Source organism: Panthera uncia, chromosome A2, assembly GCF_023721935.1.
Source record: "Panthera uncia isolate 11264 chromosome A2, Puncia_PCG_1.0, whole genome shotgun sequence".
In the NCBI taxonomy this organism is placed as follows: domain Eukaryota; kingdom Metazoa; phylum Chordata; class Mammalia; order Carnivora; family Felidae; genus Panthera; species Panthera uncia.
Window position 1 is genome coordinate 39882018 of NC_064816.1, and position 25753 is coordinate 39907770.

General features: G+C 36.8%; 1 protein-coding gene across 1 annotated transcript in view; it reads right to left on the reverse strand.

The window, feature by feature from the left end:
- CNTN3 (contactin 3) overlaps positions 1 to 25753 on the reverse strand; it is a 249938-nt gene that overhangs the window by 194021 nt on the left and 30164 nt on the right. The window contains exon 3 of the mRNA XM_049640891.1: positions 16439 to 16614. Within this exon, the coding sequence (XP_049496848.1) occupies positions 16439 to 16614 (176 nt within the window). The remainder of the gene's footprint in view (positions 1 to 16438; positions 16615 to 25753) is intronic.

Below are 25753 nucleotides of genomic sequence, written 5' to 3' on the forward strand. Positions count from 1 at the left end.
CCTATGTGACTGGGTTGAAGAGTATTGTGTTTGATTAGAAACTTTTGCTTTGTTTTTTAAATTCATACAGCATGAATGGCAAACTGATAAAGTTACAGCCTTTTGTTTTAAATTTAACTTGTTTTTAGACCATCAGAGCAAAGCAGCTTTGAACGTCATCAAAGTCATTATGTTCAAAGATGAACTTTATGTTTTTAGCTGCACTATTTAGTTATGAGAAATAGCACTGCCTGTAACACACAGCAAACTAAGCTCCTACTAATTATAGCACAACAGTTTAAGCTAATTAGTCTTTAGTAATTTCTCTTTTCAGATCCTGCCAGCACACTGATTCATCCTTAAAATTTTCTACATTTGTTTAATCTTTCTTCAAATTTATTTTTTCCAAATCTCAATGTGCTTTTACAGATTACAATCTAAGAAAAGTGAAAAATGTGCTACCTTTTCTGCTGGCAGAGGAAAGAGTAATCCTTTGTAGGAGCGATATGGTCAATTTCTGTTTTACACAAAGACTGGATAATGGATAGCAGTATAAAAAGGAAAAAAAAGGGAAAAAAGGAACTCTGGGCTCAGGAGACACACTGTCTTCTCTCTTTTTAAGAGAATGAAGTAGTATTATTTACAATCCAGTGCAATCCTTTTAATTTCAGTGTCTCTGCTCTCAGCATCTAGGTTACAGGTCACTAACTGGGGACACCTGGGTGATATCTGGCCTTCAGAATTGTTTTGTTTGAAGCAGAATTGGCCCATGTAGTGTTTTCATAAAAAAATTTAGTCTCTAACATTTAAAAAGTTAAGACATTTCATGTTCAGAATGGATTCCTGTTGATCTTGAAAAGTGTTCAGCTTTGGTAACAATGTTCCTGCATTTCCTCACTCGTTACATCATTCACTAAACAAATACTGAGTATCTACTACATTCCAGGCACTCTGTCAGACTCTAGATGTAGCAATGAAAAACAACAGTCTTTCAGTACAGTAAGGAAGAGAAAACTAAAAACGCATTCAATGTCAGATAAGGATCAAGAATATGGTGAACATACAGAGGATCGAAAGGATTTGCTTTTCAGTAGTCTGTTTAGGAATTCACATTAAAACAGTGACCTGGATGAAGTGAGCAAGCTGTACAGATCTGACAGAAGCCCTGAGGTGAGGGCATTCTTAGCATAGTAAGGAAGGACAAGGTTAGAGGGGCTGCATTCAAAGACACAGTAAGAAACGGTAAGAGATCTCACATGGGAAGCAGGAGAGGGCCTTGGGAGCCAAGATAATCAGTGAGATTTATTCTTATTCTAATGGGAAACCGCTTGGGGTTTGAGCAGAAGAGATTGATTTGACAAGTGTGGAATCAATCTGCTTCTTGGGTGGAGAACAGAACACTATGCGCAGTGGTGGGGGCAGGGGTGGGAGAAGAGGGTAGGTGGCACTAGGAAGAGATGTGGAGTAGAAAGGTGAGAGGCAGACACGACTTACATTTGAATGGCAGCAATATGGAGAATGAAAAGTGGTCAGCTTCTGGGTATACTCTGAAGGTAAAACTAAAAGGACAGATTAAAGAGTATGTGTGGAAGGTAAATAAGGGGAAAAAGAGCTCACAGATGACTCCGCTTTTGGGGCTGAACAATGCAATAAATGTGTCTTTTTTTCCATGGGCATCAAATGAATTACCATTTTTTTATTCAAGTATAATGAACATACAGCATTATATTAGTTTCAGGTGTACAATGTTGTGATTCAACAATTCTAGACGTTACTCCGTGCTCGTCCTGATGGTGGGGTAGGAGAATCCTAAACTCACCTTGTCCCACTGATACATCTAGATAACAGCCACATCAGTGCAACTAACCCAGAAAACAAACAAATGTGTCTTTTATCAAAGTGGTGAACACTGGAGAGGAGCAAGGTTTCTGGGAAAATCAAGATTATGGTTTGGAAATATAACTCTGAGATGTCAGCTTATATCCAGAGTAGAATTGGCAGGTGGTTTTCTGAGCCACAAGTTTGGGGGACAGGTCCAAGCTGGAAGTACGAAGTTAGGAGTAAATAAATGACAAAAACTAGGGAAGGGAGCACTCCCTTTAGGAAAAGCACGCCAGCATCTCCAGGCCATCTCAGACCCTACTAATTCTTATTGCTTTCACCAAGCTTATTTCACTCATTTACAGTATCATCCTAGGTGACCAAATTGAACAGAATTATAAAAAAGCCTAAGAAATGATAGGAGACATCTAGTTCTACAAGTTACCTTGCAGCATTTGTTACAACAAAAATTAAGTTGGAATGCATAGCTGGGCAAAGAAGTAAGGTGAAAAGCAGAGCAATTAATTCTAGAGCTTTTGCTGGGGTTGCTGGGAATGAGGGTGTGGGCAATGAGAGCATTAGGCTTGAACGGACCATGTGAAAACAGAAATAGGTTTTGGGTCTAGGAAGTGGCATTTTGGAGATAAGCCCTTTCACACACAGCTGCACGTCTGCAGGGCTGCAGTGATGGCTAAACCCATCCCTGGAATGAGGGAAAAGACTAGGGAGTTAGTTTGTCCTCTCTCTCCTAGGGTGGGTCTGTGGTGGCCGTGAGGGATTTGTAGGGCAGAGACACTTCAATGAAGAATTCACAATGTGGGACCTAACACTTCACATGGTTCGGGATTTCCTGTGCAGTCAAGATGGTTGACCCTCATTATTTATGAATTTCATGTCTGTAAGTTCACCTACTGCCTAAAATTTATTTGTAACCCCCAAATCAGTATTTGCAGTACTTTGGCGGTCATTTGAACACATGCACAAAGTGTTGAAAAGTCTGAGTCACACCCTGTGCACATTCCCAATTGAGGTTGAGGAAGCAATGGTCTCTGCCTTCTTGTTTCAGCTCTCATACTGTAAACAAGCATCCTTTATTTCTGTATATTTAATGCCATGGTTTTTGCGCTTGTGTGCTTTTGGTTGACCTCACGGTTTCAATGGACCCCAAACATAGGGCTGAAATCTATCTCATGTTCTTATGCATAAGGAAACTGTGCTGTGCCTTAGGGGGAAAAATATGTTTGTTAGAAAAGCTTTGTTTGAGCATGAATAATAGAGCTCTTGACCATGAGTTTAATGTTAATAAATCAACACTGTACATTCCGCAAGATTTCTTTAAACAGAAACATACATAAAACAAGGTTATGAATTGATTGGCTGAAGATAATGTTGTGACCAGAGGTTTGCAGGAATCTAACCCTATATTTCCCTGAGGAGCAATGGTTCAGTATTCGCTAACTTGTGTCAACAGTGACTTTATGGAAGATAACTACCATAAATAGTGAAAACTGACTATTCACATTGGGCTACCCAGAACCAATATAGTAACATAAAACAGTTCCTAGGTTGGTTATACCCCTGAGGTTCCTGGAAAAAGCAATAAAATCTTCTTGGTATGGACACTCCTTAACCCAAGGCTAAAGAGAGTCTCATGTTGGCCTGGGTAGGCAGAAATTCTACTGGAGATCATATTCACATCAAAAATTATTTATGAAAAGATGGTCAATGTCGCTCATCAGGGAAATACAAATCAAAACCACACTGAGATATCACCTCACGCTGGTCAGAGTGGCTAAAATGAACAAATCAGGAGACTACAGACGCTGGAGAGGATGTGGAGAAACGGGAACCCTCTTGCACTGTTGGTGGGAATGCAAACTGGCGCAGCCACTCTGGAAAACAGTGTGGAGGTTCCTCAAAAAATTAAAAATAGATCTACCCTATGACCCAGCAACAGCACTGCTAGGAATTTACCCAAGGGATACAGGAGTGCTGATGCATGGGGGCACTTGTACCCCAATTTTTATGACAGCACTCTCAACAATAGCCAAACTATGGAAAGAGCCTAAATGTCCATCAACTGATGAATGGATAAAGAAATTGTGGTTTATATATACAATGGAATACTACGTGGCAATGAGAAAGAATGAAATATGGCCTTTTGTAGCAACTTGGATGGAACTGGAGAGTGTTATGCTAAGTGAAATAAGTCATACAGAGAAAGAGATACCATATGTTTTCACTCTTATGTGGATCCTGAGAAACTTAACAGAAGACTATGGGGGAGGGGAAGGAGAAAAAAAAAAGAGAGAGAGAGGGAGACAGCCAAACCATAAGAGACTCTAAAAACTGAGAACAAACTGAGGGTTGATGGGGGGTGGGAGGGAGGGGAGTGATGGGTATTGAGGAGGGCACCTGTTGGGATGAGCACTGGGTGTTGTATGGAAATCAATCTGACAATAAATTTCTTATTAAAAAACAAAGACTAAATTTCCCTGTGCTGGCTTCAGCAGCACGTATACTAAGACTAAAATGCCTTTTACCCTTTCTTTGCACAATTAGACAAAATATATAATATAGACAGGAGAAAAGTAATTTTCTCATAATATACATACAAGTCATTAATCATAATATAAATAATACTCTAAAATAACTGACCTTTGAAATTTTAAGTTTTACCTGAAATAACTTCTCTATTAGTAGTTTCTACTTTATGGGGGCTTTTATTTAAAAAGTGATTCTTGGGGCACCTGGGTGGCTCAGTTGGATAAGCGTCCGACTTCAGCTCAGGTCATAATCTCATGGTTTGTGAGTCTGAACCCTGCATCGGACTCTGTGCTGACACCTTAGAGCCTGGAGCCTGCTTCATATTCTGTGTCTCCCTCTCTCTCTCTGCCCCTCCCTGGCTCATTCTCTGTCTCTCTCAGTCTCTCAAAAAGAAATAAACATTAAAAAAACTATTTTTAAAAAATGGGAACACTTTTATATTCCCAACAGACCAACAAATCACAGGTTCACACAGGCAATGTCCTGAGCTAATAAACATTATGAAGGAATACCTAAATACTTAAGCCATTAAACAATTAAAATAATAAAGAAAAAATGGGGTTGCATGTCAAACCATCAGAAAAAAACAAGATGCTCTGAATAGAGAACAGGAACATAGAAAAAAGAGCCAGACAGAATGTCTAGACAGGGAAAATACAATCACTAGAAGTAAAAACTCAAAGGATTATTTAATAGTAAATTGGCAGAGATTAATTAGTGATGTAAAGGCTAGAAAGAAGTAAGTAACTGTGAACAGTGCAAAGAGATGTGGAGATAGAAAACCTGACAGACAGGCAAGTTAACAGAGATGCAGGAGAGAATGAGAAGTTTCAAAATATATTCAAAAGAAAATGAGAAGGAGTGGAGTTGCCATGGGGATAAATGAATCTGGAAGATATCTGCTAAAAATTTTTCAGTTGTCATAAGACATGCATCCCAAGATCCAGTTATCATTCCCTGGAACTGTATAGAAATGACAGGAGCTGATCGTGCACAGATAGCATGCACTCTGTGGTAGGCACTGCTCTGGGTGCTTGACACATTTTAGTTCATTTAACCCTCACACCCAGTGAAGTAAATTCCACCGTGAAGCTTTGCTCTGCAGATGAAGAAATAGAAACACAAGCAGGTCAAGTATTTGTCCAAAGTCATGAGGCTGACAAGCCGTGGAGATGCGATTCAAACCCAGGCGGTCTGGCTCCAGTCTAGGAGTGTCTTTAACACTGCATTTTGCAGTGAAATTATTGTCTGAAGAACAAGGGCAAATAAACGCACTTTCAGACCAATGGGGGGAAAGAGAAAACAAAATAGCACTGATCACCTACAGAAACATACTAAATAGATTTCTAATAGAGGTCTCAAAGAAGAAAAATGAGTCCAGATGCAAGAAAGCGGGTGCCCAACAGCAATAGTAAATGTGTGAGTGAATCTAAAAAAGAAACACTGATTTGCGTGAAGTAACAGTAAGGCTTCCAGAGAAACACCTACATATCTAATTTCTCTCTTCCTCGGAGATAGTCTCCAAACTAAGATCTACTTGCAATATAGAGGTATGTTTTGAAGGCAGGAAAACAGAATAGCAAAGTGTACTAAAATTTTACAAGCCAGAAAACAGAAGTGATGGTGTTAACTGTTTCACAAAATGGGAGAAAGATGAATGAGGAAATCCCCAAAATGAGCAGACTGACAGGAAGAATCCTCAAAATCCTTAGGAATGGAGGTAGCAGGCACATCTGGAAAAGGAAAGGAAGTGGAGGGGGTGGTAAAATAAAAACTTTAAGCAGCAGATACCCAGATTTCTGGTCTGCCCACCTACAACCAAGGAAGTCTCATTCCACAACAGAGAAAGGGCTTATTCTCTAGAGGATGAAACACTGGATGCCTTAAGTAGACATTACTTGGTTGATCTTGGGAAGCATCTTGTGAGAAAACAGGTGGACGAAATAAATAGATACACCTTGGATACTGCAATCTCTAAGGCCTCTTCTCCCACCACGCTCGTAGAACACTAGTGGCAATGTTATTGCCAACCAGGGGGAAGACTGGATTCTTTTCCCCTCTGAAGAATCTGACTGGCTCAAAAGGGAAGAACTAAAAGCACTGATATTTAAGGGGCTCCCAATGAAATGAGCAACAATATGGTTACCTCACAATGACAAGATCCACCATGAAAATGGAGATTTCTGTTAGGGTATTGGTTCCCCACTCTTAGGCCTGTGCAAATAACCCAAAATAACCAGATATCTGCAAGACAATTTCTCATTTGAAAGACAGAAACCAACCAGCATAAAACAGAAACGAAGCTACTTGGGAAAAACATTTTGTATAGGGGAAGAAAACAAAGGAAGAAAACCATCTATCATTCATATCTTCATATGTATATGAAAAGATATTACAACTACTGAACCAAAAAAAGATATAGAGGATATTAAGAGTACAAAAATTCTCTTCAATTGCAAACATTAGACAGCACATATTAAAAATTCACTAGAAGTGTTCAAAGAAAAGGTTGAAAATATTTACCAAGAGATACAGATAAAAGCCCAAAGAAATAAATTCGGATAGAAATGTGTGTGGGTGTTAGTGGTAGTGAGGGTCGGGGAGTGAAGAGAGGAGAGGAGCAATCCATTCTAGGCTATCCAAAATGCAAATAACAATGTACGTGAAAAGGAAAACAGAAAAAACTAAAAAGAGGAAATCATAAGATCTCTCAGAAGTAAAGGACTGATGTCCTAAAACTATAAGGATCCATAGAGTTAGATAAAATGTTAGATACGTTTATATCTTATCTAACATATGTTTTATCTAACATAAAAAAGTTTATGTTAGATAAAATTTGACTCATAAAAATCAAATCATTGTGAAAATCCTACAAACCTCCTCCAGAGAAAAACAGGTCCCTCTATGTAAAGAATCAAAGTGGCATCAGATTTCTCAACAGCAACATTGGGTGCTGAATAACAGGAGAATATCTTCAGAGTACTGAAGGAAAATCATTTTTAATATCAAATCCCTAGAAGGCTGAGTCTCTCAATTAAGTATGCCGTTAAAGAATTTCTAGAACACATGATCTGGAAAAAATCATAGATATTATTCATCCTTTCTTAGGACACTTGAGAATATGGCATTCTAAAACAACAAATACCAACACAGAGGAAGTGAGATGTCAGGAAGCCACTCCGGCCTCTGATGTGCAGGAAAAAGCTAGTTTACATGGGAGCACTCCAAAGACCTCCAGAACAGATTTCTCTGAGAAGATAAAACCGACAGGGTATCTGATGCATCTCAATATCTGAGAGGACATTCAGAAAACTAGCCAAAGTTTTGGATGACGTAAGCATAAAACCACAGAAAATTAAGAAAGTAAAACAAACAAACAAGATTACTTATTTGTGGGAAAAGAAAAATTAAGCATGAAAGAAAAATAATTAGTAATTATACTTTGCTACGAATCTCAGCTCTAAACATTATTTGCAAAGTCATCATCATGTAAACACTGAAGAGTGACCTGTCTCAAATTTTGATCTAATAAAATCCTTTGATAATATGCCCTAAGACAATGCATATGAAAATATTAATTGGCAACTGGCTTTTTCTCAGTTCCCCCCCCCCCAACCCCTGCCCCAGCTTCAAACAAAGGCAGGTGAAGTGTTTACTTACCTTGGAGGTTTGGATGATGGCTGGGCCAGAAAACTGACAGGCTTATGCTCTTTTGAAACTCTCTCTAGTCAAAGTACAGTAGGTGGGATGTAATGTCGATTTCCCCATTTTTAATTTTGTGCTTTTATAAGAGTTATGACTTTAAAATGCTGGATTTCACAAACCTTATGCAAAGGCAATCTCACATTGCTGTGGTTGGCAAGGTGGTGCTCTGAGAGTATTAGGGCATCAGTTCAGAGCTGATGGTCAAACAATGCTTAAAAGTAAACTGAAAGTAGTTTCCTCTAGGAAAGGAGACATAAAGAGGAAATGTGCAGAAGCCTGAATTTTCCTTAATTTTTTTAATGGTTATTTATTTTTGAGAGAGAGAGAGAGAGAGAGAGAGAGAGAGAGAACAAGTGGGGGAGGGGCAGCAAAAGAGGGAGACAACAGAATCTGAAGCAGGCTCCAGGCTCTGAGCTGTCAGCACATAGCCACAGGTCCCCCAGAAGTTTTCCTTAAAACCAGACACAAATAAAAAAGTACATACAGGTTTATACATGCTTATGTTGTTTCTGACATTTAAAAAACCCTGGAAAATCAAAGGAACTGTATCAGTAATGTCTAATTGATGACATTAAAAATTTCAACAAAAAATATTTGTCAACAATATTTCAGCATTTTGGAGGACAATATAGTTTAAAGTACTGCAAAATACTCTATTGTTAGAAATATTGAATTAACTTTAGACTTTGTTAAACATGCATACTGAAATTTCTAGGGCAATTACTAGAAGAAAATAAATAAGGTGTATAACTTCCAATGTTATTGAGTGGGGAAGAGATTCTCAACCAATCCATATGCGAAGTACACACAAAAAACGCAGAATGAATTAGAAAGCAATATTAGCATATGAACACCTAAATTCTAAGGCAAGTAATTAATAAAAGATAGTTGGTTACCTCATGTGGACCAAAAATATTCCGATTATAAATTTTTATGCATCAAGAAATCACTAAATATACAAAGCAAAAATACAGAAATACTAGGATAAACTGTGAAATCCACTATCATATGAGAGAAACTGATTGTTTAGCTAAAGCATCAGTAATGAGATAATATAATTTCAGCAACAAAATTAACAAGTTTAACCCACTGAACATATGGAGAACACTGCTCTGATCTATGGGACACTAGGTTAGAAACAAGTAAGAAAAGGTGACTAGAAAAACTCGATATGTTTGGAAGTTCAAAAACACAAATCTGGTAACTCACAGATCCAAGAGAAATTTCATTCATCATAATGAAATTATAACAGTTATAGAAGTGAACATAATAAATATGCTATTATGTCAAACTCTGGTTTGCAGTTAAAACTGATGTCAGGAAAATTTAAAGCCATACATATTTATATGAGAACAGAAGAATGGTAAGAAAGTAATAAGTTAACCATATAAATTAAGTGATGTAAAAAAGAACAATAAAATAATCTAAGAAGTTGGAAAGAACAATAAAAATAAAATGAATGACATATAAAGATTCAAAAGTGAACATAATGCCAAGTTCTGACAAGTTTTATTAAAAAGAGGAGTAAAATAATACTTAGAATGAAACAGGGAGTGTACATACAAAGAATGATAATAATAAAAGGAAAGGTTTTGAAATAACTTTTTGCCAATGCACTAGAAAATATAAAAATATGGAGGAAATTCCTAGTGAAGCCACAACTTTCCATAAAGAAAAAGATAATATGATTACTCCTGTAACTATTCAAGAGATTCAATTAATAGTTAAAATATTTCCTCGGGGTATCTAGGTGGCTCAGTTAGTTAAGCTTCTGGCTGTTGATTTTGGTTTAGGTCATAATCTCATTGTTGGTGGGATTGAGCTCTGCCTCAGGTTCCACATCCACAGAGCAGAAGCTGCTTAGGGTTCTCTCTCTCTCTCTCTCTCTCTCTCTCCCTCCACTCCTCTCCTGCTCTCTCTCTCTCAAAAAAATTTAAAAAAATATAAAAAAAATAAGCATTCAAAAAAAAATAAGCATTCAAAAATTTTTTTCCTCAATGAAACTCCAAGCCCAGTTGTTATTTGTAGGTTCTACTTCTTTTTTTCTTAAATTTGTCTTAAATGTTCATTTATTTTTGAGACAGACAGAGTGCAAGTGGGGGAGGAGCAGAGAGAGAAGGAAGCACAGAATCCAAAGCAGGCTTCAGGCTCCAAGCTGTCAGCACAGAGCCCAACACAGGGCTTGAACTCACCAAGTGTGAATCATGACCTTAGCCCAAGTAGGAAGCTTAACTGACTGAGCCACCCAGGCACCCCTGTAAGTTCTACTTCTTATTCAAGGAATATATAATTCCAATTTTTCTTACATTCTTCTAGGGAATATAAAAATAAGAAATATTCTCCAGCTCATTTTTAGAGATGCACATAACTTTGATACTAAAGCCAAAGAAAGGACAGTATAAGAGAAAATAAAAAGAAAATCTCCTATATGAATATATATGTAAAAATGCAAAATAAAATGTTGGCAAATACCCACTTGCATCCATGTATTTAAAAAACTTACATAAAAGCCAAGAGGAAACTAACCCAGGAATAGTAGTTTAATATTAAAAAATATTCACTACATTAATAGTTTAAAGGAGAAAAACAAAAGGAGTATCTCAGTAAAAGTAGGAAAAGCTCTTAAAAGAATAAAACATTCATAATAAAAACTAACCTGAAAAGGATCTGCATTAGTATTTACAAAATCCATAGAAAATGTCCTATCAAATGATGCAATGTTACTCTTAATTTATTCTCTTTAAAATCAGTATCAAGGGGCACGTGGGTGGTTCAGTCCGTTAGTATCCGAATTCGGTTCAGGTCATGATCTCATGGTTCGTGAGTTTGAGCTCTGTATCAGGCTCTGTGCAGACAGCTCAGAGCCTGGAGCCTGCTTTGGATTCTGTGTCTCCCATTCTGCCCTTCCCCCTCTCATTCTCTGTCTCTCTCTATCTCTCTGTGTCTCTCTCTCTCAAAAATAAACATTAAAAAAGTAAATAAATAAAATCAGGATCAAGATAGGAATATCTACCATCAAACTATTAATTTAACACTCTATTAGGCTCTTAGAGAAAGAGCAGTGTTGATAAGGCAACAAAAATTCTCATTATTTGCCGATAATACGATTCTCCAAACACAAAGCGCAAAGAAGCCAGAAACAATGACCACACGTTGCACTTGGGTTGGTTAAGAATGGACTCTTCGATCAATTGGGCTGCTAAAGTTGATTTCCCATATTGGAATAATATAAATGGGTACTTACACCTCCTATGATATACAAAATCAATTCCAGATAATTAAATACTTAATGTAAAGAGCATAACATTAAACATTTATAAGTACCTTTAGAAGAATGTCTTTACCATTTAAGGATGAGGGACAAAAATTTTTAAACAACTCGTAAAAGAACACAGGTTATAAAGAGACGGATACCTTAATTCAAAAGTAAGAACATCTGTTCATCATTTGACAGACTCAAGGAAAAAAACAACTAGCCACTAAAAAGATGATCAATCCAAAGTATACAAAGAACTGTAAAAAAAAAAAAAAAAAGGCTATCATACAGTAAAAAGAAAAAAATCTACATCAACCAAATATAGAAAAGGAGTTTAACGTCATTGTAATCACAGAAATGCAAATTAAACCATAGTGAAACGCAATTTTATATTCATCCGATTTGCACAAATTAAAAAACAGACCAATAACAAGCACTGGCAAGGATATAGAGCAGCAGACACTCAAAACCTAATGCTGAGGGGACAAAAATGTTGCAGATGTACGCATACTGTATGGTGCCACTATATAAAAGTTTAAAAGATTAAAAAGGTACAACAATTTAGCCTGTGTAAATTGCTTAGAAAAACCAATGTGCATTCTAAGGATAAAAACCACACTTAATTTACAGCAGTGAATCACTATTGAGAGGAGCAGCCAGTGAAGGAAATGTCAGCAGGGTGAGTTAGCAGGTAGGTTTAATTGAACTTCAAATGCTTTAAATCTTAACTGGTGGCTACACTGAAATTCTTTCCAATTTCTCCCTACTATTTGCGTGTCTAACATAATTCATGATTAAAATATAATGCACCACAAAATGACCAAAATAAAAACATTGTAATAAAGAAATATAAGAAATTCAGGAATAAGACAAATAAAACTGAGTATTAATGAAGCAAAGATATTTGGGGGTTTGGGGTTGCTATCCTAAACTGCTGTGGTTGGAATTAAGAATCTGGAAAAAATGTTCAAATATATTAAACACGTATCAAAGATTATACACATGTCACATAATAGCAAATAACTGAGAAATCTATAACTCAAACACTGCATCATTTAAAAAAATTTTCCCTTCCACAGAAGTTTTTTTACTATTCCACAAATAAGCTACTGGAAAGGGTTAAGAATGGCTACAAAAAGGAGACCTCTTAAATTAAGAATGACCTTTTTCATTTTCATTTTATTACAAACACGATTTCCAAGCAACTTGAAAATTAAGATAACATTTCCTTGCATTTTCTCCAGTGTTAAAAGTGGTGCATTGACTATCCTTTCATATATTCATTTATCCATGAAGCACATTTTAAATACTTTCTCCATAACTAATACAAACAAAAAGTATCACTAACCATGCAAACATAATCAAGAGAGGAGACATATAGTGAACAATTAGGATGTTTCTCAGTGACAACCCAGTTACCATCCATTTGTCTACAGCAAAGACAGTCAAAATGCCCTGAAGTCATGAGCATCTTACTAATACAAGGGTCTTGATCCTAATTCCATCTTCGGTTAATGCATCACATCCTTTCAAGGCTACCAAGTCAAAGCGAGGCTTTTTTAAAACTGGTGGTTTGAAATCTCTGATCTAGCAAATATTTTCCACTGTTTTTTCCACTGTCTTTGGTCTCTTTACCAGAAGATACCAGTTATATCTCAACTATATCATTTTAAAAATGCACCTTTTACATTTCCAATCTAACATGGCATTAGGCAAAGAATACCCAAAATTCCTTCTTGTCTATTTCCAAAAGACACTTATGAACCGTCCCCTCCTCAAACTGCAAAACCAAAGCAAACCAAAGACTCCCTGTACACCAGCACTGCTAAGCAACTCATGACAAGCACCAGAACAAGAATGTATGTGAGGCTGTTACCACATGTATCCTGATAGGGTGCACCCAAGTGAAAAACTCAAGGATCGTAGCAAACAAACAAAAAACTGACAACCCTTTTTGGGAGAGGCAATCAACCATGTGCTGTTAGCTTCTCTGCAAGTTTTTGCCGGGTGTGCCAAGGCTGAAAGGTCTTTCTCAGGATGTGTCTGCAGAGAGCAGCCTGGAAGGATAAGGTAATGGCTTTCTCTAGGATTAAAAGCAGTTTGCTTACTGCTTGCTATAAGAGAGGCAGGGTCTCTAAGCCCAGTGTTCCTCAGCTGTGTGTGCAGCATCTTTCCAGCCACAGCTTAACACCTCTGTGGGACTTGAGGGTAAGGAAGCATGTTGCTTGCTGAGCTGTGAGTAATAAAGGCCTCTGTCACTGATCCAGGAATATCGTGTCTTCTGCTACCATCAGTGAAACAGCAGCAGGCTAACTTATTAGCTTGTAAGTAGGGTAAATAAAATCCTAGACTTAACAACTTTATCCCACTTGGCCTGTTAAGTACTGGACAGGGAGACTAGAAGAGGCATGATATAATTTCAGAAGTATTTCCAAAAAAGCCATACTCTCTATGAAGGATAGACTGAAAAAAAATCTTTAAAAAATCTGTAATAGAAAAATATCACTGCATAAAGGGAACAATATATTTGGTGAAAGACTCCTAGAAATAGGGAATTAGACTGGGAATTGTACATTCTGCTATAGATCAGAGCAAAGAATCTGACCTCTGCATGTAGCAAAGCAAACAGAGTCAGGGTAATCCACTGATAGCATCTGTTGATAAAAACAGAGTTTGGATAAAATTTGCTTTAGAGCATATTTAAAATATTAAGCATAAAAATGAAAACACCAAATGGAAGTGGGAACAAACACTGCCTGTAGATCCAAAAGAGCATTTCAGAAAACTGACTATATCCTCAAAAGAATACAAACAAATAGATGTGGCCTCATCGAATGACGAACAGAAATTCAAAGGAAAGAACAGCCTGAGGTAAAACGTATTTCAAAAAATAGGACAAAAAAAATCCAGTATACAGAGTATCAGTGCCTTTTAAATATGAGTAAATCAAACATAAAACTAAAAGATATAAAAGAAGGAAAATTTCCTAAACTGTGTACAAAACATGCAATTATAATAATAACTCAAATTCTAAGCAAAGTAATTTTAAAAAGAGCTAAATGTTGCTGTATGCTAGAAATATGCATGTTTTTAACTAAAGGGATGAAGAAAAATTATCACATATGCAACCAAGTGAGACAAAAAAGCAACAAAAAAGGAAGTGGTGGTGAGCTCCCAAGAAACGGAAGTGAGTCTGATCTCAGACTTGTGTTCAGCAACACTAACTCCATAAGACAATAGGACACCATATGGGAATTCTTTGGCAGTTTGGGGATTCAACCTTTGTACTAACCAGAAGGTATCTGCATACTCAAGTCAATATAATGACATTCTTTAAAATGTAATACGATGAAACAGGGGCAGCTGGGAGGCTCACCTGGTGATGCATCAGACTCTTGATTGCAAATCAGGTCATGATCTCACAGTTCACCCTGCATCAGGCTCTATGCTGATAGCACGGAGCCCGCTTGGGATGCTTTCTTTCCCTCTCTTTCTGCCCCTCACACATGCGTGCACTCTCAAAATAAATTTTAAAATATGATGATACATAGTTCCGTTTTTAAACGTGAGTTATTAAATAGTAAATATTTAAAAATGGAGATACTAAAAAAATAAAAATGCAAGAATGGGAAGAGGTCTCATGGCAGGCACTGAAACTAGGTAAAAACACTGATACCTCATAGATTCTGGCAAAATTCTGGTTAAAGACAATATGCACATATTAAATCATTCATGAGAAAAATATTATATGTATACTTAGTATATACACACATACATGCATATATACATAGTGCCTAATATATATGCTTGCCCTGTATGTGTACACACACACACACACACACACACACACACCCCTCTATGAAAACGGCAGAACAACAATTTAAATCAATAACCACAGAAATCACCAGGACAGCAAAATATACAGTAAGGGAAAAAAGGAACGAAACTTATTGTTTAAAATGGAGTAACTCTGAAAAAACAATTTAGATTTAAAATTCTGGCTATTAAAAGAACATATACAATACTAATTGGTAAACTTCAAGGCAAACTTAAATTTGTATGATATAAAATCTAGCTTTCAAAGTACTCAGGAAGGTACAGCTTTAAATCAGAGAGCCAGAAACACTGTTCATCGAAGATAACAAAGTGAAAACAATGGAAAGAGCAAGTAAGTATGCAAACAGAGCATGCAGAATATAGTATCAGGAGCAAAACCAACCATTGTCATTATAAAGAACAGAAAGCTGCAGAATAAGCCATGCATTAAATGACACATCATCAATTTCTTAATGGCTTGTGGCTGTGGGGAGACAATACTACCACATTATAAGAACACATGCATTCCAATTTCAGAATTACTGAGGTATATGTAAAGAACTAAGAGAAACCTTACAACCAAGGTAACCCTAAGATGCATTACATACAAAATATACAGCTAAAGCAAAGGAACAGAAACTAAAAGAAGCAAAAAGTAGAAAGTAGTCACAAGATATTATCAGGAAGATAAAAACTAAATGAGATCTCTGGTCCCAATTCAGAATTCCCTGGAGAAAGGCTGTGATTTTTCTCAGGTTGGGCCACAAGTTCACCCAGGTCCAATTAACACGGTACAAAGCTGGCCTCCAGAGCCCTGCCTCAGTGAGGGTTGCCCTGAAGGTCACTGTGAGCTGGGCAAAACCACAAGGGAGGTCAATAAGATTCTTTTTCTTCTCATTGTCTTGGTTCCTTAAATCTTTTCAAATCTCTCAGACATAATTCTCTAATTTCTCTAATTTCAATGTTCTCCCAGAGCGAGGATCATGTCTGACAATTCCTTCATTTTCTTTTCAGTTCAAACGCAGTAGCAGACAGAGTAGCTACTCGATGAACATATTCTTAACTGGATTCTTTTTTCCATTCCTAAACAGAATCCTTACAAAAACAGCAAAATGGAAAACACACCCCCACGCATTTTAAGCTCTGATTTGTACAGTACATAGAGATCCAAAAGATCATACTGAATTGTCTCCTCAACCTATTTATCCAATTAATAAAATCCACGTATTGTTTCTGAAATCCAAAATGACCACACAAACTCAGTTAAATATTTTAAAATATTGGGTTTGCTAGATGTTGCAAATGTAAACTTACATGCAAACTGGAGTTTAGCTTCTCTGCTGACAATTGTCCCAAGTGAATTTGTCGCAAAACACTGGTAACTTCCCGTATCCCAGTTTCTGTTTGGGTTAATAACGACAAGATTTCCTCCGTTCAACTTATAGCGATATTCCATACTCGGATTAATATCACTTCCATTCAGCTGCCATCTGTAAAACAAATATCAAGATTTTTCCCCTCTTACCCCTCTTAATTTAATTTTTTAAATTTTTAAAAAATCCACATTATAAAATCTACTTTAAACATCACCTTTCATAAATGAGGACGATAAATATATTATTCCATGGTGGCATACCTGAATTGAAGCATGGCCCAGCTATTTAGCGGAAACAAACGGTTAAAGTATAGTAGAAAGCATAACAGAATAGCCTCTAGAAGTTAAGGATTTTTCAAGATTTTCTGAAGAGGTAAGAATGATCTGTTCACTGGGGGGAAAATTTAGGCTGGGTCTGCATAGGCAAATAGGAAGTAGAAAGTTGAGGTAATTATCTCATGTACTTCAGGCCAATCTCATGCTGCCAATGAAGGGGGGAAAGAGCACACTTCTTTTGATTTATTCAGACCGACTGAGCACATTTAATAAATTAACTGGATAAGTGCTCAACTATCCATTTCAATTTGTCTGGGTAAATACCTATCCCTGAGGCACTCTCCACTCCTCTCAGCCATCACAATGCTATTTCCTAAATGGCACACTGCAGTAAAAGACCCTAAATGCCACCAAGGGGGTCCGCAACAGTAAAGGCATTAACCCCAGAGCCATATTTATCAATAGGAAGCCAAAATAAGAAAGGAAAAAAGATGCTGGTTTTTAAACACGAGTTTTTAAACAGAAAAAACAGTTTTTAAAAGAGGAGAATACTTGACACATCAAAGTCGATTTCACCTTGAAAAACTCAGAAATAACCCACAGTCTCAAGAACACATCTGTTGTATAAATTAAGCCGTCTTCCTCCTGGAAGACTTAATTGTTACAGTAAAATTATACTATCAATTCTATCAATTTTTGTATATTATAACAACAATCATCTCAGTTGCTCATTGTAACTGAGAATGTGGGTAATCTAATACTCATTTTATAGATGAGGATTTCAATAAAAAAGTTGAGATGTCAGCTGTTCCCAAATAACTCATTACTGGACCAGAAGTAGTACTCATTTTTGAATTCCAGCTCAGAGTTCTTTACTCATGTCATGTGTCATCTAAAAATTGTTATATTAGTACATAAAATATTTAACTTGGACATATTATGTGCTCTGAAAACAAATAAAGACATGAAATGTGAATATTATCACGAATGAAAGTACACAAAATACAGTTTGATACCATTTATTTAAAGTTTTAAAACATATAAAGTAGTATCAATGAACTAAACATATTTTAAAACGTGAAAATGAAAAACCTCCACTTTAAGGTATTTTAAAGCTCTCATGGAAAGAAAGTGGGGTATGTTTGGGGGCAATACGAGGAAATTTAGGTTTTTGGTTTTCTTTCTCTTTTTTTAAATGTTTATTTATTTTTGAGAGAGATCAGGAAAGAGGTAGAAAGAGAGGGGACAGAAGATCTGAATCAGGCTCCATGATGACAGCAAAGCCCAACGTGGGTCTTGAACTCACAAACCATGAGATCATGACCTGAATGGAAGCTAATGTTTAGCCAACTGAGCCACCTACATGCCCCTGTCTTTATTTCTTAAGTTGAGTAGTGGTTTTATGGATGTTCATCATTACACTAGATTATGTGTTTATATCATTTTCTATATCTGAATAATACCTAATAAAGTTTTAATGATGGAAGCCATAGGAAATGAACAAATGTATAAGTTTAGTCCCACATTTCAATGGTTTCCAGGCAGGTACAAATGCAGACAAACCACATGGAAGACACAGTCCTACACATGCTGGGTTTGACTTTCAGAGAATAAATATGACAGTAAATCACAAGTGGGTGGGTTGAAATTCTTTTTAATTTTTACTTATTTTTGAAGGAGAGAGAGACAAAGTGTGAGTGGGGGAGGGGCAGAGAGAAGATGACACAGAATCGGAAGCAGGCTCCAGGCTCTGAGCTGTCAGCACAGAGCCCAACGTGGGGTTTGAACTTATGAGCCGTGACATCATGACCTGAGCTGAAGTTGGATGCTTAACCAACTGAGCCACCCAGATGCCCCATGTGGTGGGTTGAATTTTTAAGCAATGAATGGTTTGTAAGCTTCTGAGCATCTTAATGCTTGCATTGGGAAAAACTCTAAACTCAAATCAGAAAAGATGTAGTTAATTTCATACACTTTTGAACGACAGACTCTCATGACAAAGGGTACTTGTATTTTTGTTACCCAGAAAATACAGTTTGTTGGGGGAAAAGAGGATTTTAGCTCTAGAGTTAGAATCTTTATGGTCTGACTAAACATGTCTGAAGGCTTAATTTGAAAATTGTGTTTTTGTGTTTAGCTGATGAATAATAAAGGTACAGTGGCTATGTGGAAAATTGAAAAGATAAATAAAAATATGGAAAAGCAATTCTTCTTGCCTACTTAGTAGCTGGAAAGATTTAAGATATCATAAAGTATGTAGGAAAATACTTTATATCAGTAAGTGTCTAAGATCTGAAAGCTATCTTCCCAAAGCTTTGACTAAACAACTAAAATGGAAAAGATTTTTTCATGCATAAATATTTCGTACTTTCTTTAGCTCGATCTTCATCACATAGACTGAATGCCTAGATTATTGCATTATGTGAAAAGGCAAAATCTACTCCCTTTTAAATATGTTTCCGCTATGCCAAAAGTAAGTGCTTTGCTTCACCAAACTCTTCAGAGCTAAGACATACCCAAAAGAATGTTAATTTTCTTTTAACAAAGTGATACAATTATTTCCCTCCTTCTTAACACTATTTATTATTAAATGGACTTCATCCCCAGATGATATAAAAGTCCTCAGTTATCTTGTTAAACACTGATTATTTTTCCTCTTACTGAAAGTATGTGAATTAAAAAGGTCTGTATTTATTTAAACTCTGAAATGTGTAAGGAATCTCTGGGACTGAAATTCCAAAAAATTATCACATCCTGAGAAAATAGTGTACTTAAGTTCCCAATGCAAAATATTCATATTTAAGCCTGATTTCTAAATATTTCTGATACTTTCTTCTGCATAAGAAACCTTCAAGAAAACTGAAGGCATACACACACTTACTCCTTTTACAAAGTATGTGTCCAATAAATCTACAAATTAGACTAATTTTCTTTGCAGTAAATTGTAATCAACTGCTTAGAGTTCAAGAACAACACATAGTAATAAAGTGTGACAGGTGAGTGGCACATTGAGGCCATGAATTTGGGAAGTTTTTAGAGGCAGATACTGTCTTTTAGTTTTGCACATACATAATTATTTGTAAAAGGTGCAGATGTCCACTTTTAAGAATAAAGTGTGAAGTTCATGAGAAACTCTAAAGTTTCAGAATAAAGTCTTTCTGAAATATCAAAATTGCTTTAAAATTCATAAAAGTAACATTTGCGCACCCAAATTCCATTCCAAAAGGCTTAATGCAGTGATCTGGAGCAAGAAAAGACAGCCCAGTGGCTCTTGGGGTTGCATATACCAGTATTTCAATCATACAACATTTACATTGTGCTCTAGAAACAGACTAACCTTGTAGATTTAGCTCAGTGGTAAATGTCACAAGATTAAGCACCTTTGTATAATCATAATGTTGTAACACTCTTGAATGATCTTATAAGTTCATTGCCAGCCTCCAGTGTTCAAATGCTCATTCTACACAAATTAGGATTTGCTTTTAGAATCCACAAGTGAGAAATGGTCTAATATTCATATTTCACAAATCTACTCATTCTCACGCAATGAGCTCTCATCCCCTTGCATTTCTTTGTGTGGAGGTTATCTGTGAATTTTTTTCTGGGCCAATGAGTAGAAGCTGAGGGCTGGAATGAGAAGTTCTGGGCTGTGCACTCTGCTAGCCTGAGACAACATGAATTTGATCTATCAACTTCTAAAATCATGTCTGCATTGTCTACACAACAGGGCGCTGGTTATGTCCTCACTGGAGAAACACTGGGCAGGTGGGGATAAGGAGGTTGGGCCAAGCCTGTACAATAGAATGGTGGGAGTCTATGGCAAATTTCCCTGTAAACGTTTTTTGAATACAATTTCTTTAAAACATCATGCATGCCGTTGAGCCAACAGGTTTTGAATTTTGACTATAACAGCAAAAGGTACCTGACACAGGGGCTATTACAACTGGCAGTTACTGCTTTTTCATGAGGAAAACTATAATTGTTACTTCTGGAAAACATGCTAAAACATCAGTGACTGAGGGTACAAGAATCACTGCCTTCCAATACAAAGAACAAACTGTGTAAGAGTGTGCGTGTGTGCATGCAAACATGAATTTATGTAAGAAGTTAAGTCAGTACAAAAAGCCTACACTTTCAGAGTTGAAAGGTGCTTTTGAAAGCATGACCTCCAATGCCTGATGAGTGTTTCAATCACTGCTGAATTCCCACCATCAGCCATAATAGCTGGTGCATGGTAGGGTCTCATAGAAGTTTCCTGAGTGGAGTAACTTAGCCATAACTAACTTCCATATAGTCGTCCCTCCCTGTGGTCAGCCACATTAGTAACAAACATCTCAAAGATGAGGAAGGAATGCATATTTATTTTCACTTACTTATTAGTTCTTATTTACTTACCATTCTAGTTATTCGATGATATGGCAACCCTTACACAAAACCTCAATGGCATGAACAACAATCATGAACATAATCATAGACATATCTTGCCACTATAATTTCAGGCACCAAGCCCTAAAACGGGTCTTTCACTAGAACCTGATAACAAGGTTGGAGACTGTCACCCTTTAAAAAGTGAAACTAACTAAACTGACTGACATCAGGTAGTTTCAAAATAATCCCTGGATACAATTCACCTCACAGTTGTTTATACAAAGCTAATGTCCTTCAGGATAGCTATGCTATCACACAAAATCTGGTCAGGAAAACGGAAATACAAACAATAAGCTGGTAAAAAAAATAAAACATCACACGTTAGACTGGAACATAAAGTGAAGAGAACAAAATAATTTGCTGAAATCTTTAGGGAGTGGGGCTAAGTTTTGGAAATAAGCCCACACTAAACACTTGTTAAATCAACGGGCAATACTTTATTTGGGGGCTGACAGGAAAATTAGGAATTTAATCACAGAAGCAATTTGTGGTTTTAGATGTGGCTTTCAAGTTAATAAGCAAATGCATTTGTGTTCAAATGCAATGTTTGTTAATATGTTTACTGAAGTGATGAGAATAATTGCAGCCCTTGAAAGAATGAATGTCTAAATTTGCATATTCAATACTTTATCCAAAAATAACTAGTTAGGCTTCGGCAATAATTGCCAAAGATATAAACGAGTTAAATTGCAATGCTGTGTTTTTTAAAAATTAAGTTTTTAAGATGTGTCTTATGACATAGATTTCCATTTCTTCTCATTCATAGATAAATTTTAAACATACATATTTAAGAAAAAAACACTGGGATTAAAAGCAACTGTTTAGTTTACATAGCTATAGCCTCATTCAAATTGATCACTGATTGCCTTAAAATTACTGGTACAAGAATAATAAAAGAGGTTTGCCATTCCGGCTTTCTCTGTACCTGTTTTTGCTTTTTTCTGGTAACAGTGCTCCCTTACTCCCTTTGAAGAGGCCACTCCTCACATGACTTGACCTAACCACTCAGAACAATCCTTGTCTTGGCCTCAGTGCTTAGTTAAGAATATGAATGTGGCCCAACTGACTTAACCTGGCTTTGGTCCTTATGTGTTATCCTGTCTTTTCACTCCACTGCAAACACACAAGAAAGAACAGCACCAAATGTGATGTGAATTATTCTTTATAATTCTGTCTGTAACATCTAACTTCTACATTTTTCTTGGATATTGATTGCTCACACTATTAGCAGTTTTTAAATGTCATGTTTTTTTCTGACACTATTCAGAACTTTTGATGACACTAGTAGGAAGGATGCCTTCTTTTTCCAGCTGCTAAGGGGAGGATATAAGTAAGCTTTGTGTTCCATGCAATCAGCTTTGTCACCTCATGGGCGATGTGTCTTAAAATGGAGCCCAAAAAAGGAATCAATCCACACTTAAGAATACGCTCTAAAATGTACTATTGACCACTTCTAACCGTCTGATCCTTCATGACATTCTTGGCTCCTAAACATGACCTAATCCCAAATTTGCTTTGTTTTCCCCCATTAACTTCATTCTATTTTTTTTTTTCATGCTCCAATTCAGCATGCACTATTTGCTAGGCATTTGGAAGGTGAGGGTGAAGAACAAACCGTCTTCACCTTTAAGGGGGTTACATCCTACCAAGACAATCACACATTTCATTTTGGTAAGTTTTATCATACAAGTAGGTATGGAGTAAAATGGGCACTATATCATTGGAGCATGGACCCCAGTACAGCGGATATTAAGAAGGCTTCATGAGAGAGGCAGTAACATAGCCAAGTTTAAAATGCTCTGTAAGAGATGCTGTCTACCTCCACTTCCCTCCGGCACTATAGATATTCTTTACTCTTTAATGGTTAGCAATCATGCCAACCATGTGAACATGTCATTGCTCATACAGCTGACTGTAGGTGTGGGGACCAGAACTGATCAGCTGGAGAAGTCGGGATGCTAAAAGTTGTTGAGCATGAAGATAAACACAGAGAATCAGGCCTACTAATCCAGCAGAAAGGATTTTGTCTCCCGAAGGGCCAAGAGAATTTATTTTTTATTAAAAAAAATTTTTTTTATGTTTATTCATTTTTGAAAGACAGAGACAGACACAGTACAAGCAGGGGTGGGGCGGAGAGGAGGGACTAGGAATCTGAAGCAGGCTCCAGGCTCTGAGCTGTCGGCACAGAGCCTGACACGGGGCTTGAACTCATGAACCACAAGATCATGACCTGAGCCAAAGTTGGATGCTCAACTGGTGGCTATGCTGCCACCCAGGTGCCCCAGGCCAAAAGAACTTAGAGGAACAAAAACACTTATTTGTCTTGCAGCATAAAAGTGAAATAACAGTGACATCAGATCTTACATGGCAACAAGATAATGTAAGGGAAAAAGTGCATACAATCAAAATATTATACATGCTCTACATGTAGAATATATATAGCATATATAGTGCATACAAATGTAGTACATATATGGAGCCATATGTATTACCACATGTGGTACCATGTACAGTAATACGTGGTGTGTGTGTACATATGTGTGTGTGTGTGACTGTGTATATATGGGCAACAAGAAAACTCAGATTTTTCTTCCTTACAGTTTACTCTTTCAATAAATGGTGAGCAGCAATTAGTGGCTCTTATTTTCCTCTTCTACCTTAAACTGAATGCATTTAGTTGATTTTCAGTAAATTCCAATACAGGGAACCATACCTAAAAGGGAGAAACCGTGGCCAGGGGAGATGATATTTTGCAAAGATACTTAGTCCATATAACTTGTATATCCAATATTGTTCACAGTGTACTTTATTAACATAGTTTACTTATTATATAGAGCTGGAAGACAATAAGGTTGTGGTTACTTCCTTTTTGGGAGAACAAAAAAAAACAGAAAAGCTGTGGATTCAAGGATCAGTCTAGAGCAGAGCCATCCAACAGAAGTTTATGGAAGCATAAAAATGGTCTTTGGTTCCTTCCAATACAGTAACTATTAGCCCCACATGTCTACTCAGCACTTGAAATAAAGCTGCTCTGACTGAGGAAATACATTTTTAACGTAACTGATTTAAATCTCCCGGGTCAACTTTTGGCCACTGGCTACCACATGGGACAATACAACTCGTAAGTCTCAAGCTAGAATAAATGTTGAAAACATAAAACCCACGTGGGCCACATTTCACTTTAAGACTTATTTTCTTTGGCCTACATTACAAGAGATTCCAAAGAGAAAACACCTGAATTTTAAAACATCTCTTGAAAAGCTTTTGTTGTACTGGACCAGGATACCTGGATGGTAATCACTGGCTAGTGCTGAGAAGCAGTTGTCACCATTCAAAAGGCTTGTGGCTGAATGTTGGATAGTTTCCAGTCATTACTCAATGTCTCTATATGTTCTCAAGGCACATCCACCTCTTTGAGCTTTTTACCTGCCTGGTCGCCATTAGGTATCTACATATTCTGCCCCCGTCTGTCTCAAACATGTGGTTCCTTTAAAGGCTGAATGGCATCCGTAGAAGTGACTTAGCTGGGGTCTTCCATGTGAGCAAATTGTGAAATAATGGGCATTTATAACCCTACGAAAAGTCAGGGAAAATCCCTCCCACTTAAGAAAGTTACTAATACTCCCTCAGGGTAATCTCTTCTGTCATCATCAGCAATTACAATGAGAATACATACTAATTAACCTTTAAATATAGGCTTTGGGGCTTAGGTGGGGAGATGGGGTGGGGAGAAGAATAAAAGTCTCAATTAAACCCTAACACAAGTAATTTCTCTTGAGAGTTTCTGAACTTTTGGATATCTAATATGGCCAATTAAGAGTTCTTTTTACCCAATGGGAGAACCAAGAATATATCTCTCATCAGACAAATTTGCCCCAGTCTACAAGATAGGCTGTGGGCTTTCAAAGGGTATTCTTTTATCAGACTCTTAAACTTTATTTCAAATCTTGGGAAACAGGGTTGGATTTGTCTTCAACTTGTAAATTTCACATGAACCACTGATTTTCCCCTTGATATCCATCTATCTAACTGCTTATCCTTATAAACCCTTATAAAAATATATCCTTTCTCTGATGTCATGTCAAAAAGCAAATCCCCAACTTCAGTGCTTTTCCATATTTGCCCATTTATCTGTAGTTTCTAAAGGATAGTTAAAAAATAAGAACAAGCAAGCATATTTTCTCCTGAAATATTTAAAGAATTCTACAAACTATTCCATGATTGACTACTGAAGTCAAAAGATAGGAGAAAAAAATCAGGCCATAACTGAAGGTGTTGCCTAAGTAGATAAGGTCATAATTACAGCCTACAGGGTTGTATACTCCCATTTATTCCTTCAGCATAACCTCTTACACAGATAACATGAATAACGGGGAGTTGTTGTTACAGGAAAGCCTTGTATTTTCACAATATAAAGAGGTTCCCTTATGCTTTTTTTCAAGGTCTCGACTTCTAGTGACTATAAACTTTCAGTTTAAGTGGAATTTTATACTGGTTACAAGTCTTAACTTTAGAGAATCTTTAGAGCTATAATGAAAGTGTCTGCTCAA